The 21,905-nt window shown below is 49.0% G+C and overlaps 1 protein-coding gene across 11 annotated transcripts in view; it reads right to left on the bottom strand.

Moving 5' to 3' along the window:
- Window positions 1-21,905, bottom strand: part of LOC146201241 (glycoprotein-N-acetylgalactosamine 3-beta-galactosyltransferase 1-like) — a 201,685-nt gene that overhangs the window by 29,622 nt on the left and 150,158 nt on the right. For 5 of the 11 annotated variants that reach the window (XM_084595722.1, XM_084595725.1, XM_084595721.1 and 2 more), the window contains one exon: window positions 7,889-8,174. In XM_084595722.1, the coding sequence (XP_084451848.1) occupies window positions 7,889-8,168 (280 nt within the window). In that variant the 5' untranslated portion in view covers window positions 8,169-8,174. Of the gene's footprint in view, window positions 1-7,888; window positions 8,175-14,460; window positions 14,593-21,905 lie in introns of those variants that run through there. The other 6 variants (XM_084595730.1, XM_084595720.1, XM_084595729.1 and 3 more) reach the window with 2 other exon arrangements.

Genomic DNA, 21,905 nt, shown 5'->3' with positions numbered 1-21,905 from the left:
CAGCCGAAGAGATGCCTGTCGTCAAAGCGCTCACTCTCCCTCAAAAAGACAACGACATGTTTGCACACGTGCAACTCGCACGCTCGTCTGCCAGCATCCAAGCAGAGTCGTTGCTGGCTATCGCGCAAACTCGCCAAGGAGACGGGCGGCCGTTGGTCAAGAGATCCGAGACATACGGGCAGTGTGGAAGAAATAGACCATTTTGGAAGCCGCGCTCAGCAGGAGTGGACGCTAATATGCGCTCCATAGGGCAGGGATATGAAGAGAAGTGCTTCTTCGCGGCGGCTGCCGGTATCGACAGCAGCCTGCCCACCTTGCGAACGACCCGTTCGAGCTCTGGTCGTATACCAAGAGGTTAAAAAACTGCACAAGCCGAAGGCCGAGGACGACACGAGACAAGGTTGAAGTTCGCGAAGTGCATACAAGAAGGGAAAGGCACACACCGATGGATGTGCGGGACACGATGGTGTGGGCGGTATTGGAAGAAGAAAATCCACGCTCGAGAAAACGGACGAGATAACCGAATGTCAACGATCCGAACGTCAGCCGATGACGTTTTCATGGGCGGGCGCAGTCCTCAAGCCTTTTGAGGCGAAAGCCTTTAATGGCTGATACTGTCTTCGACAAAAGCTTTCCGTGCGAGCGGCGCACCTGAGTGGTCGACAGAGAAGCGACGTCACCAGCCGCCAAATTCGAAGCGACGAACCAGAAGTCTCATCTTGTCTACAACTCCTGCCATCTGCAATCCCGCACTTGAACGCACGCCAAGGTATGCCACGTGGCATGAGCGATCGTGTACCGTCGGAGAAAATGTGACAGATACTGCGCATTTCCTTTCCTGTAAACAAATTATAATTATATTGTCACCGAGAAACGCGTGACCGAACTGGTGTGCTCACAGACAACGACGACGACCGAGAAACGCGTGGACGACAGAGTGTTCTGAAAGACGACGACGCTGACAGAGTGGATGCTGCACGGCTCCTGAAGTATTTGCGCCGAGTTCCGCCCATCGCAGCGCCAGTTACATTAAATACATTCTCGTAACATCTTAGTGGAGGTCGCGGGTTCGACACGATCTGACGCTGGATCTCCACAGCGGCCGTCACCTCGGAACCATCACGATGACAACCGACGCGGCTCCACCTACCTCTGCAACTCCAACTGTCGTCGTAGCCAACCCCCTTGACCCTGCCCCATTCTGCGGTACAGATGAGGTCGTTGTCTCTCATGAGATGATGGCTCTCGCTTTATGAGCGTGTTAGCCAGCACAACAGGTGGGACGCCACGCTGATGCTGGCCAATGTCATCTTCTACCTCACTGGCACGGCACGCGTGTGGTTCAAAACGCACGAAGCAGATATTCCCTTCTGGGACGTTTGCAAACAAATACTTCGTGACCTGTTTGGAAAGCCTGTTGGCCGTCAACTCGCCGCCAAGCGGGACTTCGCCACTCGGGCCCACACATCTACCGAGCCTTATATCACCTATATCCAAGGCGTTTTGGCTCTGTGCCGAAAGGTTGATAAAGACATGAATGAACCTGATAAGGTGGGGCACATCCTCAAAGGCATAGCCGACGATGCCTTCAATATTCTACTCTATCGGGACTGTTCTACAGTTGACTCCGTTCTGCAGGTTTGTCAACGTTTCGAACAGGCCAAACACCGACGCATTGCACATCGCTTCGACCAGCTCCCCAACACCGCTTTCCATATTTACCCCTCACTAGCAAGGAACGTGATCGAGTGAACGCTTTACTCCGCAGTTGTACAAAAATAGCCCTGCGCCTTCCTCCCAGCACCTCAACACTCCGCTTACTCAAACTTGGGGCCCATAATACGTATGAAGAACTCCGTGAAGCCACGCTGACAGCCCAGACGGCCCGCCTTTCGCGTACATCAGCAGGTCGCGCACTGCTCTCTTCTCTACACTGTTTACCTACCTCTGTCATCTTTCCCGCCTGTGTCTGATGGTGACTATGTTGCTTGCCCTATCACTGAGGCCTTTCTCGGCCGCAACCTCGTTCTTCCTCACCTCATCGAACGCGTTACACAGAACAGCACCTACCTTCCTATCCTGAACTTCAGTCTGTCGCCCCAAGTTCTTCCCGAAGGAATTTCCCTTGCTATCTTGCCCCTCTCACAGACTGCACCATTTGTCCACTCACTTCTGGCCCATCTTCAAGCGTCCTTCAAACACCCGTATTCCCCACTACAATTACCGACCCTATTTCTGCGATGATTGCCTCCGACCTCAGCCCCGAACACACTCAGGACCTGCACAACCTTTTGCTGTCTTTCATCGGTATTTCTTTACTTTGCCGCCGGTTGACTCACCGCATTGACACCGGCGATGCAAGACCTGTACATCGGAGGCCTTATCGTGCGTCCCTTGCTGAGCGCCATCCAGCAGGAGGTCGACAGGAGGTTGGCCAACGATATCATCGAACCTTCGAACAGCCCCTGGGCATCTCCTGTTGTGCTCGCTAGAAAGACAACAGCTGACGCTTTGCGTCGTCTATCGACATTTGAACAAGATTACAAGGATGTTTACCCGCTTCCGCGAATAGAGGATGCCTTTGATTGTTTACATGGAGCCCGCTACTTTTCCTCGATCGAACTTCGAAGCGGCTACTGGCAAATCTCTGTTAACGAACAAGACCGCGAGAAGACAGCTTTCGTCACACCAGATCGACTTTACCAATCTAAGGTTATGCCTTTTGAACTTCCTAATGCCCCTGCCACTTCTGAACGGATGATGGACTCCTTACTCCGCAGCTTCAAATGGACGACTTGTCTATGTTAGTTGGGTGACGAGATTGTCTTCTCGTCCTCGTTCGAAAGCCACCTCCGTCGCCTTTCTTCCATCTTGGCACTTTTCCGCCGTGCCGGACTTCAACTGAACTCAAAGAATTGCAGTTGTGGTCGCCGCGAACTTAAAATGCTTGGCCATTTGGTGAATGCCACCGGCGTGCAACCCGATCCCGACAAATTCGCACTGTCAGTAATTTTCTATCTCCCCGTTCAACCCGTGATGTCCGCAGTTTTATAGGACTGTGCTCTTACTTTCGCCGGTTCGTCCCAAACTTTGCCGCCGTTGCTCACCCTCACACCAATCTGCTGAGGAAAGGCGTTCCTTTCTCTTTGGCACTGAAGTAAAACTTGTTGCTGGGCTAGTTGGTTCATGATCGTACGGGAGAAAAGTAAGCGCCAAGGAAACGAACACAAGGGAGGAGGCAAAACAGCGCGCTACCTGTTGACTGTTTTGAAGAAAGCTCACCATCATCAGCCTGATTATACCCACTGCAGGGCGAAGGCCTCTCCCATATTTCTTCAATTAACCCGGTTCTGTGCTAGCTGCATCCACTTGACCCGTGCGAACGTCTTAACCTCATCCGCCCACCTAGCTTTCTGCCACCCCCTGCTGCGCTTTCCTTCCCTTGGAATCCAGTTTGTTACCCTAAGCGACCATCGGTTATCCTCTCTTCGCACTACATGTCCTGTCCATGCCCATTTCTTCTTAATTTCCACTAGAATGTCAGTAACGTGAATTATTTCTCTGACCCACTCTGCACGCTTCCTATCTCTTAATGTTACCCCTATCATTTTTCGTTCCATAGCCCTCTGCGTTGTCCTCATCTTAAGTCGAACCCTTTTGGTTAGCCTCCACGTTTTAGCCCCACAGGAGTACAGGTAAGATGCAACTGTTGTATACATTTCTCTTGAGCGATACCGGTAAGCTGCTAGTCATAATCTGCGAGTGCTTGCCAAATGCGCTCCATCCCAATCTTATTCTTCTTGTTATTTCCTTTTCATGATCCGGATCTGCGGTTACTACGTGGCCTAAGTAGACATATTCGTGTACTACTTCCAGTGCTTCGCTACCTAACGCAAAGTGCTGTTCCTTCCCGAGGCAGGAACATTACCTTAGTTTTCTGCATATTTATTTTTAAGCCTACCTTTCCACTTTCGCTGTCTAGGTCATCAAAAGTAAGGTAATTATTTCCAAATAGTTTGTAGTGGCGAAAGAATCCCTAACCACGAACTGGTTAAGACTTTTCAAAAGGTACTGACTTACAAGGCGTTGTCAAGACCCTCGCTTGCTTACGATGCAACGAAAAGCACACCTTCTTTATGAGTCTTCGCCGTAAAAATATATGCTAGGACTGTTGCCATTGCAGTCACTTATAGATTTTGCTAACAGATGATAGATCCAAATCGTTGCAGAGGGCGACTGCCCTTGACTTCGCCCTGGTAGGCTTGAGTTTGGAAGGCTCGAAGTTTTTCTCCACTGCACAACAGGCACTTGGATCATGAATTCCCGTTGGTACCACGACGAAACCTCCTTCCTTGTCTGCTTGCAACAACCGCAGACCGTTGTCCTTGAAGTAGTTGACCACGGTGTTGACCGTAGACCCAAAGACAGTCCCTCGCTTGGACGCTGTTCTCAAGAGCACATCCACTCCATTCTACAGGCAACGCTCCCGATCTTCGTTTGGTGCCTTTCCCGCCACTCTTCTGTTGAGAGACAAGAACTTATGAGCGACTGTTGATGGCTCGAGACAGAACTTTGGTCCTTTAGCCAAGACCATGCTCACTTCTTTCGGCAGACGAGCCTCGCCGAGTACCTTCACAGCTGCACTCCTTGCCTTCTGCTTTTCTGGTGGCCTTGGTAGTTTGTCGAGAACGTGATACCACCAATAGTCCATGGTATGTGCCTCCAGCTTCCTGTACTCGTGGAAAAGCTGTTTAGAAATATTACCTTTCTTCAAAATAGTCAGCAGGTAGTGCGTTGCCCTGTCTCCTCCCTTGTGTTCGTCTGCTTTGCGCTTACTTTTCTCCCGTATTTTCTCTTGGGGACCAGAGCAGGCTAACGCATTCTCTGCCCTCATCGCTGTTCTCACCAATCCTCTTGTGTCGGCCCATTTCAACCCGTCTGCCCCGACGGAACTTCACACCGACGCCAGTGGCCACGGGATTAGTGCCATTCTTGCACAGCGACAACGCGGCCAACAATGCGTGATTGCCTACGCCAGTCGTCTCCTTTCTTCAGCGGAACAGAACTATTCTATTACGGAATGGGAGTGCTTGACTCTCGTTTGGGTCATTGGGAAATTCCGACCCTGCTTGTTTGACCGACCCGTCACTATTGTTACCGACCACCATGCCTTATGTTGGCTCTCTTCCCTCAAGGATCCTGCAGGCCGCTTCGGCCGCTGGGCACTGCGCTTGCAGGAGTATACCTTTTCCGTTGTACACAAATCCGACCGGCTCCCCCAGGATGCAGACTGTCTGTCCCGTTATCCTGTCGATCCCCCTACCCCTACAGACCATGAGTCGGACCCCTGTGTCTTCTCTATATCCGACTTTTCCCACATTGCCGACGAACCTATATCCGACTTTTCCCACATTGCCGACGAACAGCGCTTGGACCCAACCCTCAGTTCTCGCATCGACCGCCTCCACACAGGCCGCCGTGACTCTTACCTCGCCCTGTTTTTCCTTCACGAGAACACGCTATACCGCCGCAACATGCGACCTGATGGCGCTGAGCAATTACTGGTCGTTCCCCAACACCTACGCTCTGCCGTTCTAGAACAAATGCACGACGCCCCTACAGCTAGCCATCTTGGCCTCTCATACACATACGACCGCATGCGCTGACGTTTCTTCTGGCCTGGACTCTACCGCTCCGTCCAACGTTATGCAGCCGCTTGCGACCGCTGTCAACACCGGAAGAAACTTCCTGTACTGCCTCCTGGACACCTGCAGCCGATTGCTGAGCCATTTTCTCGTTCTGGATTTGACCTCCTAGGGCCTTCCCGGAGTCCTCGTCAGGAAACAAATGGATCGCTGTGGCCACCGACTATGCGACGCGGTACGTGATCACTCGCGCTATTCCAACTAGCTGCGCCGCTGACGTTGCTTACTTCCTTTTGTACGACATCATACTTCACCATGGTGCTCCCCGTCAACTAGTTACCGACCGTGGCCGCTGTTCCCTTTCCTGAGTTGTTGACAAAATACTTCGTTCTTGCTCCGTTCAGCACAAGTTCACTACGGCGTATCACCCTCAGAAGAACAGCATTACGGAACGTTTTAAACGCACACTCACCGACATGCTCGCCATGTATGTATCCGACAGCCATTGCGACTGGGACATTAGTCTGCGATTTGTTACTTTTGCATATAACTCTTCGCGCCATGACTCTGCTGGGTACTCTCCATTCTATCTTCTCTTTGGAAGAGGCCCCTTACTGCCCTTTGACACTTTGCTTCCCGCCGCTGGCCCCGTCCCAATTTATGCCCGCGATACCATCGCCCGAGCCGATGCTCCTCGTCACATTGCTCGTCACAAGCTCTCCATCTCTCAAGAAGCTTAAAGACGCCGCTAAGACGCTCACCACCGTGATGTTCACTATACTCCCGGATCTCTGCTGTTGCTCTGACTTTCGTGCGGTCATGTGGGGTCGTGTGAAAAACTTCTGCCGCATTACACAGGTCCTTATCGTATACTACGCCCAGTGACCGACGTCACCTATGAGATTACACCGCTCCGCCCATAGTCACCGTCCCCTACACCCACTTCCGAAATCGTTCATGTGGCCCGCCTCAAGCCGCATAATTCCCCCTCCACACCACACGCCTAATACGCACCGGGACGTTGCCTTTTGCCGAGGGGGATAGTGTTACCAGGAAACGCGTGACCGAAGTGGTGTGCTCACAGACAACGACGACGACCGAGAAACGCGTGGACGACGAAGTATTCTGAAAAACGACTACGCTGACAGAGTGGATTCTGTACGGCTCCTGAAGTATTTGCGCCGAGTTCCGTCCATCGCAGCACCAGTTACATTAAATGCATTCCAGTAACAATATGTAGCACTGCAACGAACGCCGATAAGAGGCAAACAATGAGAGGCAGATGATAGGAGATGAAGGGCAGGATTTCGTCATTCTCCTCTTAAGAGACATCTAAGAGAGCCTCTAATTTGTTTTCTTTGCTCTTTTTCTGGTGTCTCGGATTGTTGAGTTGAGGGGGGGGGGGAGGAGAGGGAGTACCTATCCACTTAAAATGTGTTTATTCCGCGAAACGTACCACTAGAGTGAGTGGCGCTGTCCGCAGAGCGACCGATTTGAACGAGGTGCTAGAGCTGAAGTCAGTTGGTACAAGGTTTAAAGAAAAAGACAGTGAAAAGACGGAACACAGAGGCGCTAGAGCACGGTTTATTATTTGATAACTGAGCTGCGCATGCTCTGTTACCTTTAATGGGAGATTGTTTTTTTTTCAATAAAGCACAGTTGTTAGTTCCGTCGTTGTGTGTGCATCGTCTCTTCTCTGTGTTCCGTCTTTTGAGTGTTTTTTTAACAAGTTACGGGAACTCTCGCCAGCAGGAGCGTATCTATGGGTCACTCCCGGAGGGGGTGGTAGTTCCTCCTGAACCAAAACATTTCTTTTTCGGAGGTTTTGCTTCAAACAAGTGCCGCATGATTTTGCTATCTGCCATTTCTCGTGTCATAAATTTCACTTCGGCCATGAGGGTCAGTGGAGCTATCTGTCGTTGGAGCTAACCAGCTTGGTTATATGAGACACATAAGATGGAAGCAGTGGCTCCCCATGCATGACTCGCTTCTTATGTGTCTGTCGTGAAGACCGAAGCTGCGTGTCTTTTGGAAGGCGAAACTGTCCTAAAACTGCGTGTTCAGGCAGGGAAAAACATTTCGATAAAAATGTGTAATAGGAAGGCCCGCGAACCAGGCGTGTAAAGATGTAACCCAATCCCCTTCCAGGAAAGTAGAGCGCCAAAGCGTGTCGACTAATTCACAGCACACGAGTGCTTTGAAGTCACGTGACTGCGCTCGGCTAATAGCAGCCTCTTGCTCACCGCTGTGGTGGAACTCTTCGTCAGGACCGTGTGCGCCGAGCGGCCTGTCGGGTGCCGGCGGGTCCTCGTCCTCCCAGTGGTCAGCATGAGGGCCTGCCGGGAGAGTAGGCCGCCTCCGAGAGGCCAGCCACGGCGCCATGCCCTGGTCCAGAGAGAGCACGCTGAGCAGCAGGTAGGCGCAGCCGAAGCCGAACGTGATGCCCGTGCCCAGCGGCAGCAGGAAACCCCGCGCGGGCGGCATCCACGCCCGGTTGGCGCCCTCCATCGGCCGCTGAAACATATTTCACTATAAAAATCGTCGTGGACCCTTTACAGACTCTCCGCACACTTTATTCCCATTCTTTAGACCTGTTCCTTTGCTGTAATGAATTATTAAAGGGTAAAATCTGTACTCCTTAATTATTTGCGTCTATAGGAAACTCTAGGCTATTCATAAACTGAAATCCAAAACGTTCTTTTTTTTTCGTCTATAGACTATTTACAGACAGTCTATAGATACAAGTCTCCCTAAAACGGCGCATATAAAACACGAAAACAGAGAGAGAGCAAGCCGGACAAGAAAACAGAGAGAGAACAGGCCGGACAAGAGCGCTTTTGTCCGGCTTGTTCTCTGTGTGTGTGTGTTTTCGTGTTTTGTGTGCGCCGCTTTTAGATGGATGTTACCAACTAGCCCAACTTCCTACTTTGCAGATAAAAGTCTAAAAGAGTGTACGGCCATACATATATAGTTACAGACATCATTACAGAAGTCCATAGGGAGCCTATAGACTAAAATAATTTTCGTTTCCGCTGAGACGCTTGCGAGGGAATAAAAATAAAGGCACTTCAGCAGCCTCTCCCACAACAGCAGTCATGCTTTCAAAACAACTGGCATTACTCTGCCGAAGCGCAGGGTGACCGCAGCGTCCAAAATTTGCATCCACTTCCAGCCAACGGATCCTCATCATCATCCTCAGCCTGACTATACCCACTGCAGGGCGAAGGCCTCTCCCATAATCCTCCAATTAACTCGGTCCTGTGCGAGCTGCATCCACTTGACGCCTGCGAACTTCTTAACCTTAATCGCCCACCTAATTTTCTGCCGCCGCCTGCTGCGCTTTCCTTCCTTGGAATCCAGTTTGTTGCACTAAGTGACCATCGGTTATCTTTTCTTCGCGCTACATGTCCTGTCCATGCCCATTTTTTCTTCTTAATTTCCATTAGAATGTCAGTGACTTGAGGTATTTCTCTGACCCACTCTGCACGCTTCCTATCTCGTAACGTTATCCCTACCATTTTTCTTTCCATAGCCCTCTGCGTTGTCCTCAACTTAAGTAGAATCATCTTTTCCCCTCAGATAGCCGATGCACACTACCGGCACCGCCAGGCGCGCCCCCATCGGTGCTGTGATCAGCGGCAGTGGCGGCCACGCTTGCTTCCCGTGTGGGATGGCGCCTATGCATTCACCCAAACGTCGTAAAAGGATTATTCTTATTTCACAGTGCACCTAAAGTGCCGCCCCTTCATGAAGACAAGCCACTCTAGAACAGATTACAGAAGCATGAAACCCCCATTCGATGTATTTGTAAATCGTCGCCGTACGTATGTGTGGGAGTCGCCCAGAGGCACCGGACGAGAGCGCGATCCATAAGAGATGCCAATGCAAACGATATTTTCCAAACACGTTTTCTCGTTTTATCATGTACACATGTAGGCAGATGTACGCCTTTACACAGTTGGCGTGTGCTTTGAAAAACACTGCGACAAAGTATGCAACGAAATTTCGAAGCTATATTTTATATGGCACGGTGTGTGTTTTGAAGCCCTTAGAGGCGCCCTGTCAGCTGGCGCTTCTTCGGACTGCACAAGTTTCTTTGGAGTTCCACACATTGACACAGACGTTACATTAATTAGCTAATAGGGCGCTCACTGAAAATAGAGAGCCTATAGAATGATTCACGTAAAAAGCAGCTCTCCAAACGGTATTACTACACACCTTTGCAGACGACGGCGCAGACTATACTCATCATTATCATTTATTAGTCCTTAAGGACGCTTGGAAGAGGGTATTAGATAAGGGGGGGGGGGGGGGGGTCATCCGAATGGTCATTAACATACAATCACTATCAGTCATATGAGAGCCGGACACAAGAGGAAACACTACAGAAACCTTACAGTTGGGCGTTAAAATTCACAAAATGACAGCAAAAAGGTAGTGCGCGAAGATGAAAGAAATTCAGTTCAGGTTTTCAGGTATGATGTCAGCATGAACGCGTTCTGTACCGATGCATTCTGGTAATGAATTCATTCTTCAATGGCAGAAATGATTTGTTGCATGCGTGCAGGCGGATAATGTTCACGGAGTTGAAAAGACAGCGAGAAGTTCGGAGGGGTGGAAGCAGGAGGGAAATGAAGGAAAACAGCAGTGAAGAGAGGCAAACGGGCGACTTTGTACCAAAGGCTCGACGTCGAGAGATAATTTTATGCTGCTGACGCCGGAATGAGTGTCACAGTCAGATGAAATAAAAGGGGCTGCGCGGCTTTGAACGGCTTCGAGATTATCAATTAGGTAAGCTTGATGTGGGTTCCAAATTTGGGAGGCAAATTCTAGCTTAGCTCGGACGAAAGTTTTGTAGGCTAAGCTGCGGACGGAAGGAGGGAATTGGTGGTGAAAGCATTTAATTAGGAAATGAGAGTGTGCAGGCCCCAAAAGGACCCTTTAAATGAGTGGAGTCCTTAGTCCAAGACACCGCTGGACAAAGCCGCCGCCCTTGCCCTTTCGCCAGAGCCCATTGGGACTGGGGAGAGATAGAGGTGCCCGTCTGATAAACTCAAGTGATTTTGATGCCTCGGCTTCAAGCTTCGTGATGTGTTCGGACCCCGTGAGTTTACTGGTGGTAAGAACTCCAAGATACTTGTATGATTCTACTTGGGAAAGGTTGGGTGAGTGCAATGAATATCTGTAGCTGAGGGTAGTGTGCTCGCGTGTTACGTGCATGTATTCATACTCGGATACTCATGTGGAACATGAGTCTTCAATTGGTTTAGGTCATTTTGAAGTAACAGCTAATCATTGTTGGCGGTTATACGGCGCTACAATACGCAGTCATCTGCTAAAAGACGAATGGACGATAAAATGCCGGTAGGAAGGCCGTTTATGAATATTAAGAACAGAAGTGGGCCGAGCACCGAGCCCTGCGGAACACCAGAGAGAATTTCAGTTGTAGGCGAAATATCAGCCCCGATAGCAGTGAATTGACAGCGACCGGTTAGGAAAAGAATCCGTGTTACTATCAGAGGATTAATACACAAGCTTGAAACTTTTGGAAGTTTGGCTAAAAGGCACTGATGGGGTACATGATCGAAAGCTTTCAAAAAGTCGACATATATGCCGACAGTATGTTATGACGAATCCAAATTTAGGTTAAGATCGGCAGTGAAAAGGAAAAGTTGGGATCGCATGAATAACCCGAGCTGAAGCCGTGCTGGGTTGGAAAAAAGCAGCAGTTGGATTCGTGGTGAGATGCCACTTGTGAGCATACGCGTTCTAGTAACTTGCAGGCAACGCATGGTAATGAATCGGTCGGTAGTTTGAAGGATTGGAACGGTTAGCCGCCTTAAAAACTGAAACTACCCTACTCAGCTTCCTGTAGTCTGGAATTGAGACGGTATTACTCGATTGCACGAACATTATCTTAAAAAATCTAGCTTGAGAGGGCTTTGGTGCATTTCATTATCTTAGACGGTATATTATCCGGTCCTGGAGCGCTTAGCACCTTAAGCTTATCAATGAGATTAGAAACACCTTCGGAGGTGATAGCAACAGGCGGAGTCTGTGAAATAGAAAGCCGTATAAGAGAGGGGTGTTTAAAGGAGGAGGAGAAAACGTATTTATTGACAGCTCTTGTACACAGGTGGGGCTCTCAGTCCAGAGCTCCAGTCGCTGCCACCGGCCGGGCGCCCTAGCCACCAGCGACTGCTGGTCGGTCAGGTGTGTCGAGCGGAGGGCTGCGTCCCATGCAGCTAATGTTTAAAATAGGTTCGTTGATGAAAACAGAAGAAAATTAAGAGTTCATTACCTCACTGAGTTGGTCTGATGAAAGCTCGGGACCGGCATTGTTAACCAATGAGACCATTGTTAACCATTGTTAACAAGTGGCATGAGAAGTTTATTTCAAGGCAAACAGTTCGCTAAAGGCGTTCGGTTTCTTGCATCCAGCCCCATCTACATCATAAGGGCACTTGTGACTGAAAATGGGCCATCTGCCACAACAGGTTGGTAAAAGACGATGCTCGGCAAAGGAAACAATCAGGGTATTACACTCTCTTGTTTCACTCAAAACGTGATATATGTGACAGCAAGGCAGCATTTTGCACTCGATTTAATAGATCAAGAAACATATCTGTGATAAAAACTGCGTAGAAAGAATGCAACAAAAAATTACTCCTGGCGGCCATCGCGATGGTAGAGTAGTTTATTTTTGTTTGCTTAATTGTCACGTGGCCGCATTTCACGCAGAGCATGATAGGCAGTTTAGTTTCAACAACCTTTTGAGCCAGTGGAGTGCACGTTACAATCTGCAGAGCTCTAGGAGAAGCCTCTGCTACTCAGACAAGCTCCAGCTGAACTTACCCAGCTGAAGGATGTTTCCTCCTTCCCGACACGCACCAACCACGCCATTTTAAACGTGCAGCTTTAAAATTACGTTGCATTTTTGCCACATACCGACTGTGAAGTTTGTGAACGAGAAAAATTGAATTTTTTATTTCTGTAGGTAACGCTCCCTCCCGGCGCAGGAGGCTAAGGGTGACTCCCGGCAACGCGAATGTATCGCGTTATTTTAAAGATACATCACCTCTAAAAAAGGCGCTTCGTAATCTCGCAATCTGTTCTAGGTTGTGATCAGCTTTTCCTCACTAAGCGAAACCATCGTAGGTGCATTACGAAGCAATAAAAACGCTTTAAAGCGTTTGTGTGCCTGTAGTAGGGCGTAAGCCTTACTTGGGTCATGGTAAAAAATCTCACGTGGGCAAGACATGATCAGCGAGATTCCGCGGGATATAGGCGGAGTTCTAACCTTCAAGAAAAAAATCATCCACCACCGAGAATCAAACTCCCACCGCTCCGATCACCAGCCGAGCGCGTCAACCGACTACACAACGCAGGGTACGTGAGAAACATGTCGTAGTTCTTATCTAGCGTTCCTGGCGTCTCCATAGCAACGTAGGGGCGCGACTGGAGGCTCGGTCATGCGCACCACATGAGCCCCATCACCGAAATCATTTTGTTTGCTTTTATTTGCTTCTGAGCGCACAACGCCATCTATGTGATAGCATTAGGAAGGGTCGTACGGTCTTGATCATCTCTTCCTCAACGCCAGTTTCGTTGCTTTCGTTCATTACCTGAATCTGTGAGTCTGTCAATAATCCTTTTCTGTTTCCTTTTGATCCCGATTTTGTTTCTTTGCTTCGCAGTACCCCATGTGCAGTAATGTGAAAACCCAAATTGAAGATTCCTTGGTCGACGGGCGTGCAACCCTGGAGGGAAGTGCTGACGAGTGGAGGCGATCTAGAGATGAAGAAGACTGGGTTTATGCACACGGATCAGAAAAGAACGTAAAACGATCTCATGCTCGAACACACTACAGTTTTATATGGTTCGTCTTCCCCGGGCGAAGGGCGGGCCCGACGTCGAGGGAGTGTCCTGTTCACTGCAATATCGCGCACACAATCTCACTCCTGGTGACACGCAGCCCCACCCCCTCCCCAAAGGGGTTCGGACTTCATGGTGTGGAGGAAGGGTTTGTGGCGACACAAGAAGCGCGCAGTGTCTGCCGGTGGCTGATGTCCTGGGTGCACCCCTGTGTCAAAGGAGCCGACGCACGCTGTTCGCACACGAAGGAAGAAACGTAGCCGGAAACGGTTCCTTTGTCCGTTCGCCCGCCTACCCAAAAGGAAGAATGCCCGCATGGCCACCTTGATGGTATCGCCCCTACGGAGCCCCTTGAGGCTTTTTGTTTTTGTTCCTGACGACCAGCTCGATGACCGGAGCCGTAACCGGCCAACCAACACCGCGTTTCTCTTCGGCTCTTCTGCCATGGCTGCTTCAAGTCGCGTATCGCCATCGCCGTTCTTGACCGCTCCACCACTTTCAGTAGGATGACCCCGAGCAAGTGACTGCATCGGCCAGTGGTCACAATTCCTTGCTGAAGAGAGATTGGCTTGCGCACAACTTGACGGCGTAACTTGAAGGAAAGTATCTCCGTGGGCAACACCCAAAGCCAGCCAACACAAAGAAAATGATAGGTCACATTTTCCACGCAGCAAAGCCCACACGCAGGTACCCGGAGTCCACACAAGATCCACCGGGCTTTCTGCTAAATCAAACAAATGAAACTCCTGGATTCTGACCCCTCAATTTTGCCAAAATTTATAGTCAGAGTAAGCTTCCACGTGGGTGGGTGTCCCAAGAGCTTCGAAAATCAAAACTAAAATTTTCATCAACATAGCTCACATCCTCATACAATCAAAATTATCAGAACAGTCTCACTAAATCTTTAAATGAACGTTCCAGTTGACCTTGAAGCACTCACCGAAGAAGCATCAATGCTCGACATTGAGATGGCTCGAAAGCAGCAGTCCCCGATCCGTGTTCCTCCGTCGTTCGCGCAAAAGTCCAAAAAGCAATTCTGCAGTTGCCAGCTGTCTGTGCACATGGGGGTTACGATTATCGAAAAACGTAACTAGCATGGGACAACTCTGTGCCTCAAACTGCGTTTATTCTTTCGGTTTCTCGTCAATGCGAGACCTCTCCGCACACTTCTGAGACTATCACTAATCTTTGTAGCTTTGCCGGAACTGACTCCTAGCATTCGCTGTTGAAAGGTACAGTCGCCCTGTCAACATTCTGCGACGGAACGTCCGGTCGACCTCAAAGCATTAGCGCAAAACAAAGTAGCATTTCGTTCCACGAATCCACGAGCATACGCAAAGAAAAGCAGCTACTTAGAAATGATACGCGGGGGTAATTAGAACTCCTGCCCCGTCGAATGGATTATTCTTTCAGGCACGCCCCGCGGGGTCGCGGCGTGTCTCTTTGTACCTCTGTCGAGGCGGGACGAAAGGCGTCGAGACATTAATAAAAAGACTAGCGCATTTACCATGGACACATATATAGAAGAATAAGTACGAGCGAAAAACACCAACTGAGGATTTACTTACAAAAGCGTTATAAGCGTTGCGGGTGCGTGCCGGCGTTTGATGCCACGTCTGTGCTTGGTAGGGGAGGCACAAGGTTAGGGCGTGAGATATGTGAGACATATCACATTAGCAGGGAAGGTGATAAATGCGTCAAAGCGCCTTCAATCGCCATGTCCAGAAAAGGAGTGTACCTAAAAACAGCTTGCCATATTTTGATTAGTTTTTGCTTGTATAGTTTTTATCTAGTGTGCGCATGCGCCACCGAAGTGCTTTCATATGCCTTTTTTGAGAGTAAATCCTCAGTTGATGTTAAGCGCTCGTCCTGTCTTCTCCTATGTCTGTGCCCGTGTTAGATGCGCTAGTCTAATGATGACACACCAACTAGCCCAGCTTTCTGCCTTGACGGCGTCGAGACAAGTCTCTGCATGACCGCCCGCTCCCTGCACACTCGCCATGCATACTTTTACTCTGTGCATGAAGTCGAAAAGAAGTGTTGAACAATGAAGCGCAAGCAAAACGAGTCTTTTGCCCCCCCCCCCCCCCCCCCCCCAATCGCGTCGGGCCTCTGCAAGAGTTCCTTCCTGACTGCCCTCGACATCGCAGCTCCACGCGTGCTGTGGGCAATTCTCTTGCATGGGAAACCTGCTTAGGCATTTGTACCTCTTGAGTTGCACTCTAATCTGCTCTGAGTTCTGTGCTGCCCTCTAGTCATAGCAGCCTGTTTTACCTTCGATCTTACTGCCTTTGTTTCAGGATGGCACCTTATTAGTCATTCCGCATTTTTAGGAACTCCGCGCCTGGCGTGGCTGGTAAAAGCGCTTTTCTTCTTCTTCGGCTGGGACCACAAACAGCTTCCGCGCGTTACCGAGCCGCCCCGCAGGAAGGGTTTGTTTTGAGCATCCAGAGTCCCTGTTACTGCTGTAGAACGCGGCCGTCCCAGTGACCGAACGCAAAGCTTGACACTTGGCCTGTCTCCGTCCGCCATTCGCTCTGTGTCATTTCGCACGTCTATAGAGTTCCTTGTGAGCTTCGCGAACAAAAACACTTTTGGCCAGCACGGCACTCTTCCTTCGGCTCTAAAATCGCCTTCTCATTACTCTCGCAGCATCATCGCTGCTTAATCAACTGGCTGGACCTATTAAGGATAGCATCTGCACATTTCAATGGCACCTGTACTCACCTACTTGACAGTTTTCCACAATGAGCTGTTCTGGTCTGTGTGGCTCAACTACCACTGGCCTCTCGCTTTCAACATCCGTGTGGCCCAAATTGGACGCACTCGTGCTGCTTAATTCCTCGATTGTCTCACATTGGATAGGAGTTGTTAAATCTGCCAACTTAGTGATCTTAGATGACAATAACCACTGGGCTTAGCGTCTCAACTATCCGCAAGCGTCACACGATCAGAATCTACTATCCTTTGTTTCTGATAGGTAGTGCGAATGTTTTCTTCGGGTTTCAAGAAAACCCCACCCTTCCCTTCATCAGTGACCATCAGCACTGCTAGATCAAGATCAGGGCCTTTCTTTCCTTTTAGTCAGTGCTGCGTTATTCCCTTCTCACGGCTGCGTGCCTCTCGCGTGCACGTCGTGTTCGTTAACCAACTCTGGGTATCCCACGCGCACTGCTTTCCCGGTTCACGAACGACGCTCTCATTGTATTCGCAGCCAAAGGCCAACACCGCAGTATCGACCAAACAATGCCTCCCTACATTACAGTTATGCAGCTTACTTCCTTAAGTGTTGTCCCTGGCCGCTTGCACATTATCCTGACTGCATAGGAGCTCGCCTGGTTCCCATGTGTCACAAACCAGCATTTCTCCATACTGTTTTGTGTGCACGTTCCAAGAGCATCCTCAACGTTAGGTTAGAGGCCTGTACCGTCGGGCACCTCTACACTCCCCTTTTTATGTCCGTGCCGGTGGGATGCTGGAAGAAGCTTATCTCTCGTCATGTCGCGCTTATCCAACGCGGTCACGGTTTCACGTCGCTTCGTTTCGCTTTAAGAAGAGGCGTTCCACTTCCCCCCTTTCTCGTCGGACACTTGAACTGGGTCCTCTATCCTGCCCAAGCGATGATTCAATTGTTCCTTTTGTCTCTACCGAATTTATCTACCTTTCTCGCTTTCATTTTTCATTTAAAGCGATTAGGCGCTATTTTCATATCCGCAGCTTTTTAATTAGCTAACTCGGCGACGGTCTGAAGTAGAGCAGGTCTCAGCTGAACAGAGGTCGAATCGCGCTTCACTCTAGCATCGAAGTGCGCCCTGCCCTGTTGGTACTTGGTTTTAACTTTGAAACGCCGCAATTGCGCAGCATTCTTTATTGAGTGACCATCCATCCCCTGGTCATGACTAACTTTTTGTCGCCCTGGTTCCTGGCGCTCTAAATTCTCGCTTTTTCGTCTTTAGATGTCGCATAACTGTCATTCCGAGCTGTCCTTCACTGCATCTCAAGTCTGAGCTTAAGCACGTCTAGTTCAGCGTCTAGCCTTTCTGTTATTCTGTCATTAATCACCAACTCGCCCAATTAGCCGCACTTCTACTGTTTCTTTCCACTTCTCCGCAAATCTAGCTTCACATGCCTGTTGTTCCTCAGCTGCCACCCTGCATTCTAGCTTTTTCTTCGGCTTCCAGACGACGTTCTCTTTCTTTCTCTTCTATTTTCCTTTCTCTGCTCTTTCTTTTTCTTACAGTCAGATTTGAGGAGTTACCACGTAAAGCTTAATAATCCCAGTCGGAAAAAACTACAGAAAATTTTCTGATGTTACAACGAAATGTCTGTGCGGTTTTTGACGGGAAACCTGTTGGACAACAGAACATTGTGTAGTAACATCAGAAATTTTTGTAGTTACAAGACAAAAGTGCTACAGAACTAGAGATAACAGAAATATACTACAGAAAAACTACAGAACTACAGAGAAATACTGCAGAACTACAGAAAAATCTGATGGTTACGACAGAACTACAGAATATTTTGTCGTATTTTTGACACAGTTGTGTAGTTTTTTTCGGCTGGGATTCTTCATCCTAAGTTTCCAAAAGAGCTATACAAATATCAGATTTCTTCGTGTGAACTACCGCCTCGCATATCGCCAGCAAATCTGCCTCCGGCCATCTCATAAGATGCATGGCTGCTGCTCTCAGCTTTTTACTATGCTGTTGCCGTGAGGTTATCCCACGCGTTTCACTTAACAACTTCAATTGATTCCCAGCAGGATAGATTAATTGACTCAAACTTTGAAGCCTGGCGAATCTCAAGCAAACTCCAAGCACTTAGCCGCAAAGGCAGCACCAGGTCGCATGGTCGATCCAACCGCTGCCACCAAGTTGATAGATGTGGGATGCCGCGCGCTTGACGATCCTTTGGCCGAAGCACATACCACCCAGCGGAGTAGTGCTGACGGGTGAAGACGGTACGAGACTCGGTTTATGCACATTTCAGACGCATCAGGAAAGAACCAAGAATGATCTCACGCCCGAACACACTACAGTTGTGTGCAGTTTGTCTTCCCTAGGCGAAGGGCGGGCCCGAAGTCGAGGGAGTGTTCTTTTCACTGCAATATCGCGCACTTGCACGCACTCTCATTCCTGGTAGCACGCCCCCGTCCACCCCTCCCCGAAGGGGTTCGGACTTCGTGGTGAGAAGAAAGTCTTTGTGGCGGTAATGATGGCGGCACAAGAAGAGCCCAGTGTCTGTCAGTGGCTGATGTCCTGGGTGCACACCTGTGATAAAGGAGACGATCTGCGCCATCCGCACACTGAGCGAGAAACGTAGCCGGAAACGGTCCTCTTGTCCCTCAGCGCGGCTGCCTTGGTGGTATCGGCCCGTGCAGAACCACTTGAACCCTTTTCGCTCCCGACGGTCCGCTTGTTGACTGGAGTCGAAGACCGGCCAAACAACACCACGTTCATCTTCGGATATTCTGCGATGGCTGCTTCATGTCGTGTCTCACTGTCACCGTTCATGACCAATCCACCACTCCGAGCTCGGGATGGCTCCGAGCTCGTGACTACGTGGTCTGAGGTGGCTGCTTCCCTGCTCGGCTCGTTGTCGCCGAACTCAAAAGGGCATTACAGCTCTCTCGGTGCTTATTTTTGCGCAATGCAGTGTGAACGTTAGTGGTATAATCTTCTTTCATGTCTGTCTTCTGGCGGCGGTTCAGTGGCCCTTGCACATTGCTGTTACAGAGCTATTCAGGTGGGTATTTTTCATTTCATACTTTTCTCGACAAGGGGAAGAATGGAAATGAAACACAGTGTTAGTTATGAGCAAGCTCAAAAGCAATTACGCAATTTGCAAGTTTAAGGCTACAAAATTAACATCGCATGGTAATTTTATGCTTAACATGTATTGCCAAAATTTTAGGTATGACTAAATATCTGTTTACGGAGTGAACTATATGTTTATAAAACCATGCATATAAAAAGCACAATTGCAGTAAATGAGGAACACTTTGCTGCAAAGGATGCTAATAAGTAGCAAGTTTTGCTGCATGATAACAACTACGTGCTTTAAACTTGGTTCGGCCCAACATGTGCATGTGGCACAAACTTCACCTGCCACAAGAAGACTATAAACCGCTCCATAACCTTACATTCTGCCACCGCAGACTGGTCGCAGATTTATTACAAATTTAGATATTATACACTTCATCACAGTTCAGTTCAGTTCAGTTCAGTCGTTCAGTCGTGTCCGACTCTTCGTGACCCTATGGACCATGTCATGCCACGCTTTCCGGTCTCTCACCATCTTCCTAACATCACATAACTTCATCTGCAGTGCCTCGAGGATGCCATCTAACCATCGCGTTCGTTGCCTACCCCTTCTCCGGCGACCCTCAACCTTTCCCAACATCAAATCTTTCTCCAGCGACTCCTCTCTTCTGATCAGATGACCAAAGTAGCTGAGCTTTAACTTTAGAATTTGACCCTCCAATGAGCAGTCAGGGTTTATGGTCGACAATATCGACTGATTTGATCTTCTGGCAGTCCAAGGAACTCTCAAGAGTCTTCGCCAGCACCACAATTCAAATGCGTCAATTCTTCGGCGGTCAGCCTTTTTCACAGTCCAACTCTCGCATCCATACATCACAACTGGAAAGACCATAGCACGAGTTATACGGATCTTGGTTGGCAGACTAATGTCTCTGCTCTTTACTAGGCGGTCAAGGCTAACCATTGCTCTCTTTCCCAGAAGCAGGCGTCTCCTAATTTCATGGCTGCAGTCTCCTTCCGAGTTAATCTTGGAGCCCAAGAAGAGAAAATCTGTCACAGCTTCCACTTCACAAGCCCTAGCTTAATCTGCACACCTGGACATACAATCGAAATTTCATACTGATGCGTGCTTAGAACCACGTCTTATGTTATACTCTTTCCTAAGACTGCGGCCAACTGTAACGCCAGTTTCTATCGCATCACAGCCATCGTCTTTCATTGCACATTCTGCTGCTGCTAATCTTAGACGTCTTGCGCTGCTTTGAGTTTCCCATCGGCCCTTGCTTCTACAAGTATGTGTGCATGTGTTGTAGTGCTTCTTCCTTTCTCCCACCTCTCCATGTGTCTCCAAGATCCTTTTGCCCAGATCTGCCGCACTTTAATTTCTATAAGTGGGACCAAGCGGTTATTTATTTTACCTGGCCACTAGTGGACTGCCTGTCTCCTGTGGCAATGTATCAAGCGTTCCTGAGATTTTATTTATTTATTTTTACATACTGCAGCTCCATCCGGAGCTATAGCAGGAGTGGGAGGTGAGCATGGTACAAATAAAATAATTATACAATACAGTCAGTAGAGCAATAATAAGACAGAATTTAAACAAAGCAACAACACTAATAATGGCTAGAGGTTACTTAACTCTGTGGGATAGTCAGCGTGCGATGGCATCAGTAAAATTTTGTAAAGGAAGGGAGCGAAGTGAGCCAGGAAGCTTATTCCAAGCTGCGATGGTACGAAGGAAGAAGCTGTTTCTAAATTAATTATGTCGAGCAAAGTAGGGGAGAACATTAGGCTCACGGTAGTATCTGGAGGTAGTACGGCAGGCTGGAGTAATGTAACTGTTAGATGAAAGTCGATAGTGAGCATGAATGATACAATACAAGAATTTCAACGATTCTAAATGCCGGCGACTTGATAGTGTAGTAAGCTGAAACTAAAGGAGGGCAAAAGGGGGCGAAAGATCACGGTGATACTGGTGACAAGTGAAACGAATGGCTTTCTTTTGAACTCTTTCGATCTTGGTAACATTAGTTAGTTTGTGAAGGTTCCATACAACGCATGCATAGTCTAGTACGGGACGGATTAATGATTTATACATCAGTAACTTCCCTTCACTTGGAGCTGGAGCTAGAGTATGTCTTAAATATCCTAATTTCATGAGGGCTAATTGCTACAAATGTAATCAAAATGCTTGGACCAAGATATATTGGAACTGAAAATAACTCCCAAATATTTATAATTAACGACCCTTTCCAGTGACATGCTATTAGATGAGTAGGCGAAACAAATTACAAGGGTTCAACGCTGCTGAGCCAAATATTGAGCGAAAGCATTAGCTGCGGGTGACTGAGCGTTCTTATTCTTCTCTTTTTCTTCTTCATCAGCCCACAGATATACATCAGCCCGCTTTAACCAAGCTCTATGAACCAGCCACGGCTCCACCGCACCACGCCGACCGCATGAGTTGGGAGCCCATCTCTCGCTATTGTGTCCCGTGGGGTGTGACGTCACGCGCTGCGCCGCGGCTGCGATCGCACTGCGCCGACCGCTTGAGTTGGTAGCCCAGCTCTCACCCTAGTGTCACGTAGGGTGTGACGTCACAGCGTCATGTGGGTAAGACGTA

The sequence above is a fragment of the Amblyomma maculatum genome, chromosome 2, assembly GCF_055883805.1.
Source record: "Amblyomma maculatum isolate TAMU_Amacu chromosome 2, ASM5588380v1, whole genome shotgun sequence".
NCBI classification, from domain to species: domain Eukaryota; kingdom Metazoa; phylum Arthropoda; class Arachnida; order Ixodida; family Ixodidae; genus Amblyomma; species Amblyomma maculatum.
Note: the sequence above shows the minus strand (reverse complement) of the source record. Positions and strands in the feature narration are given on the sequence as shown.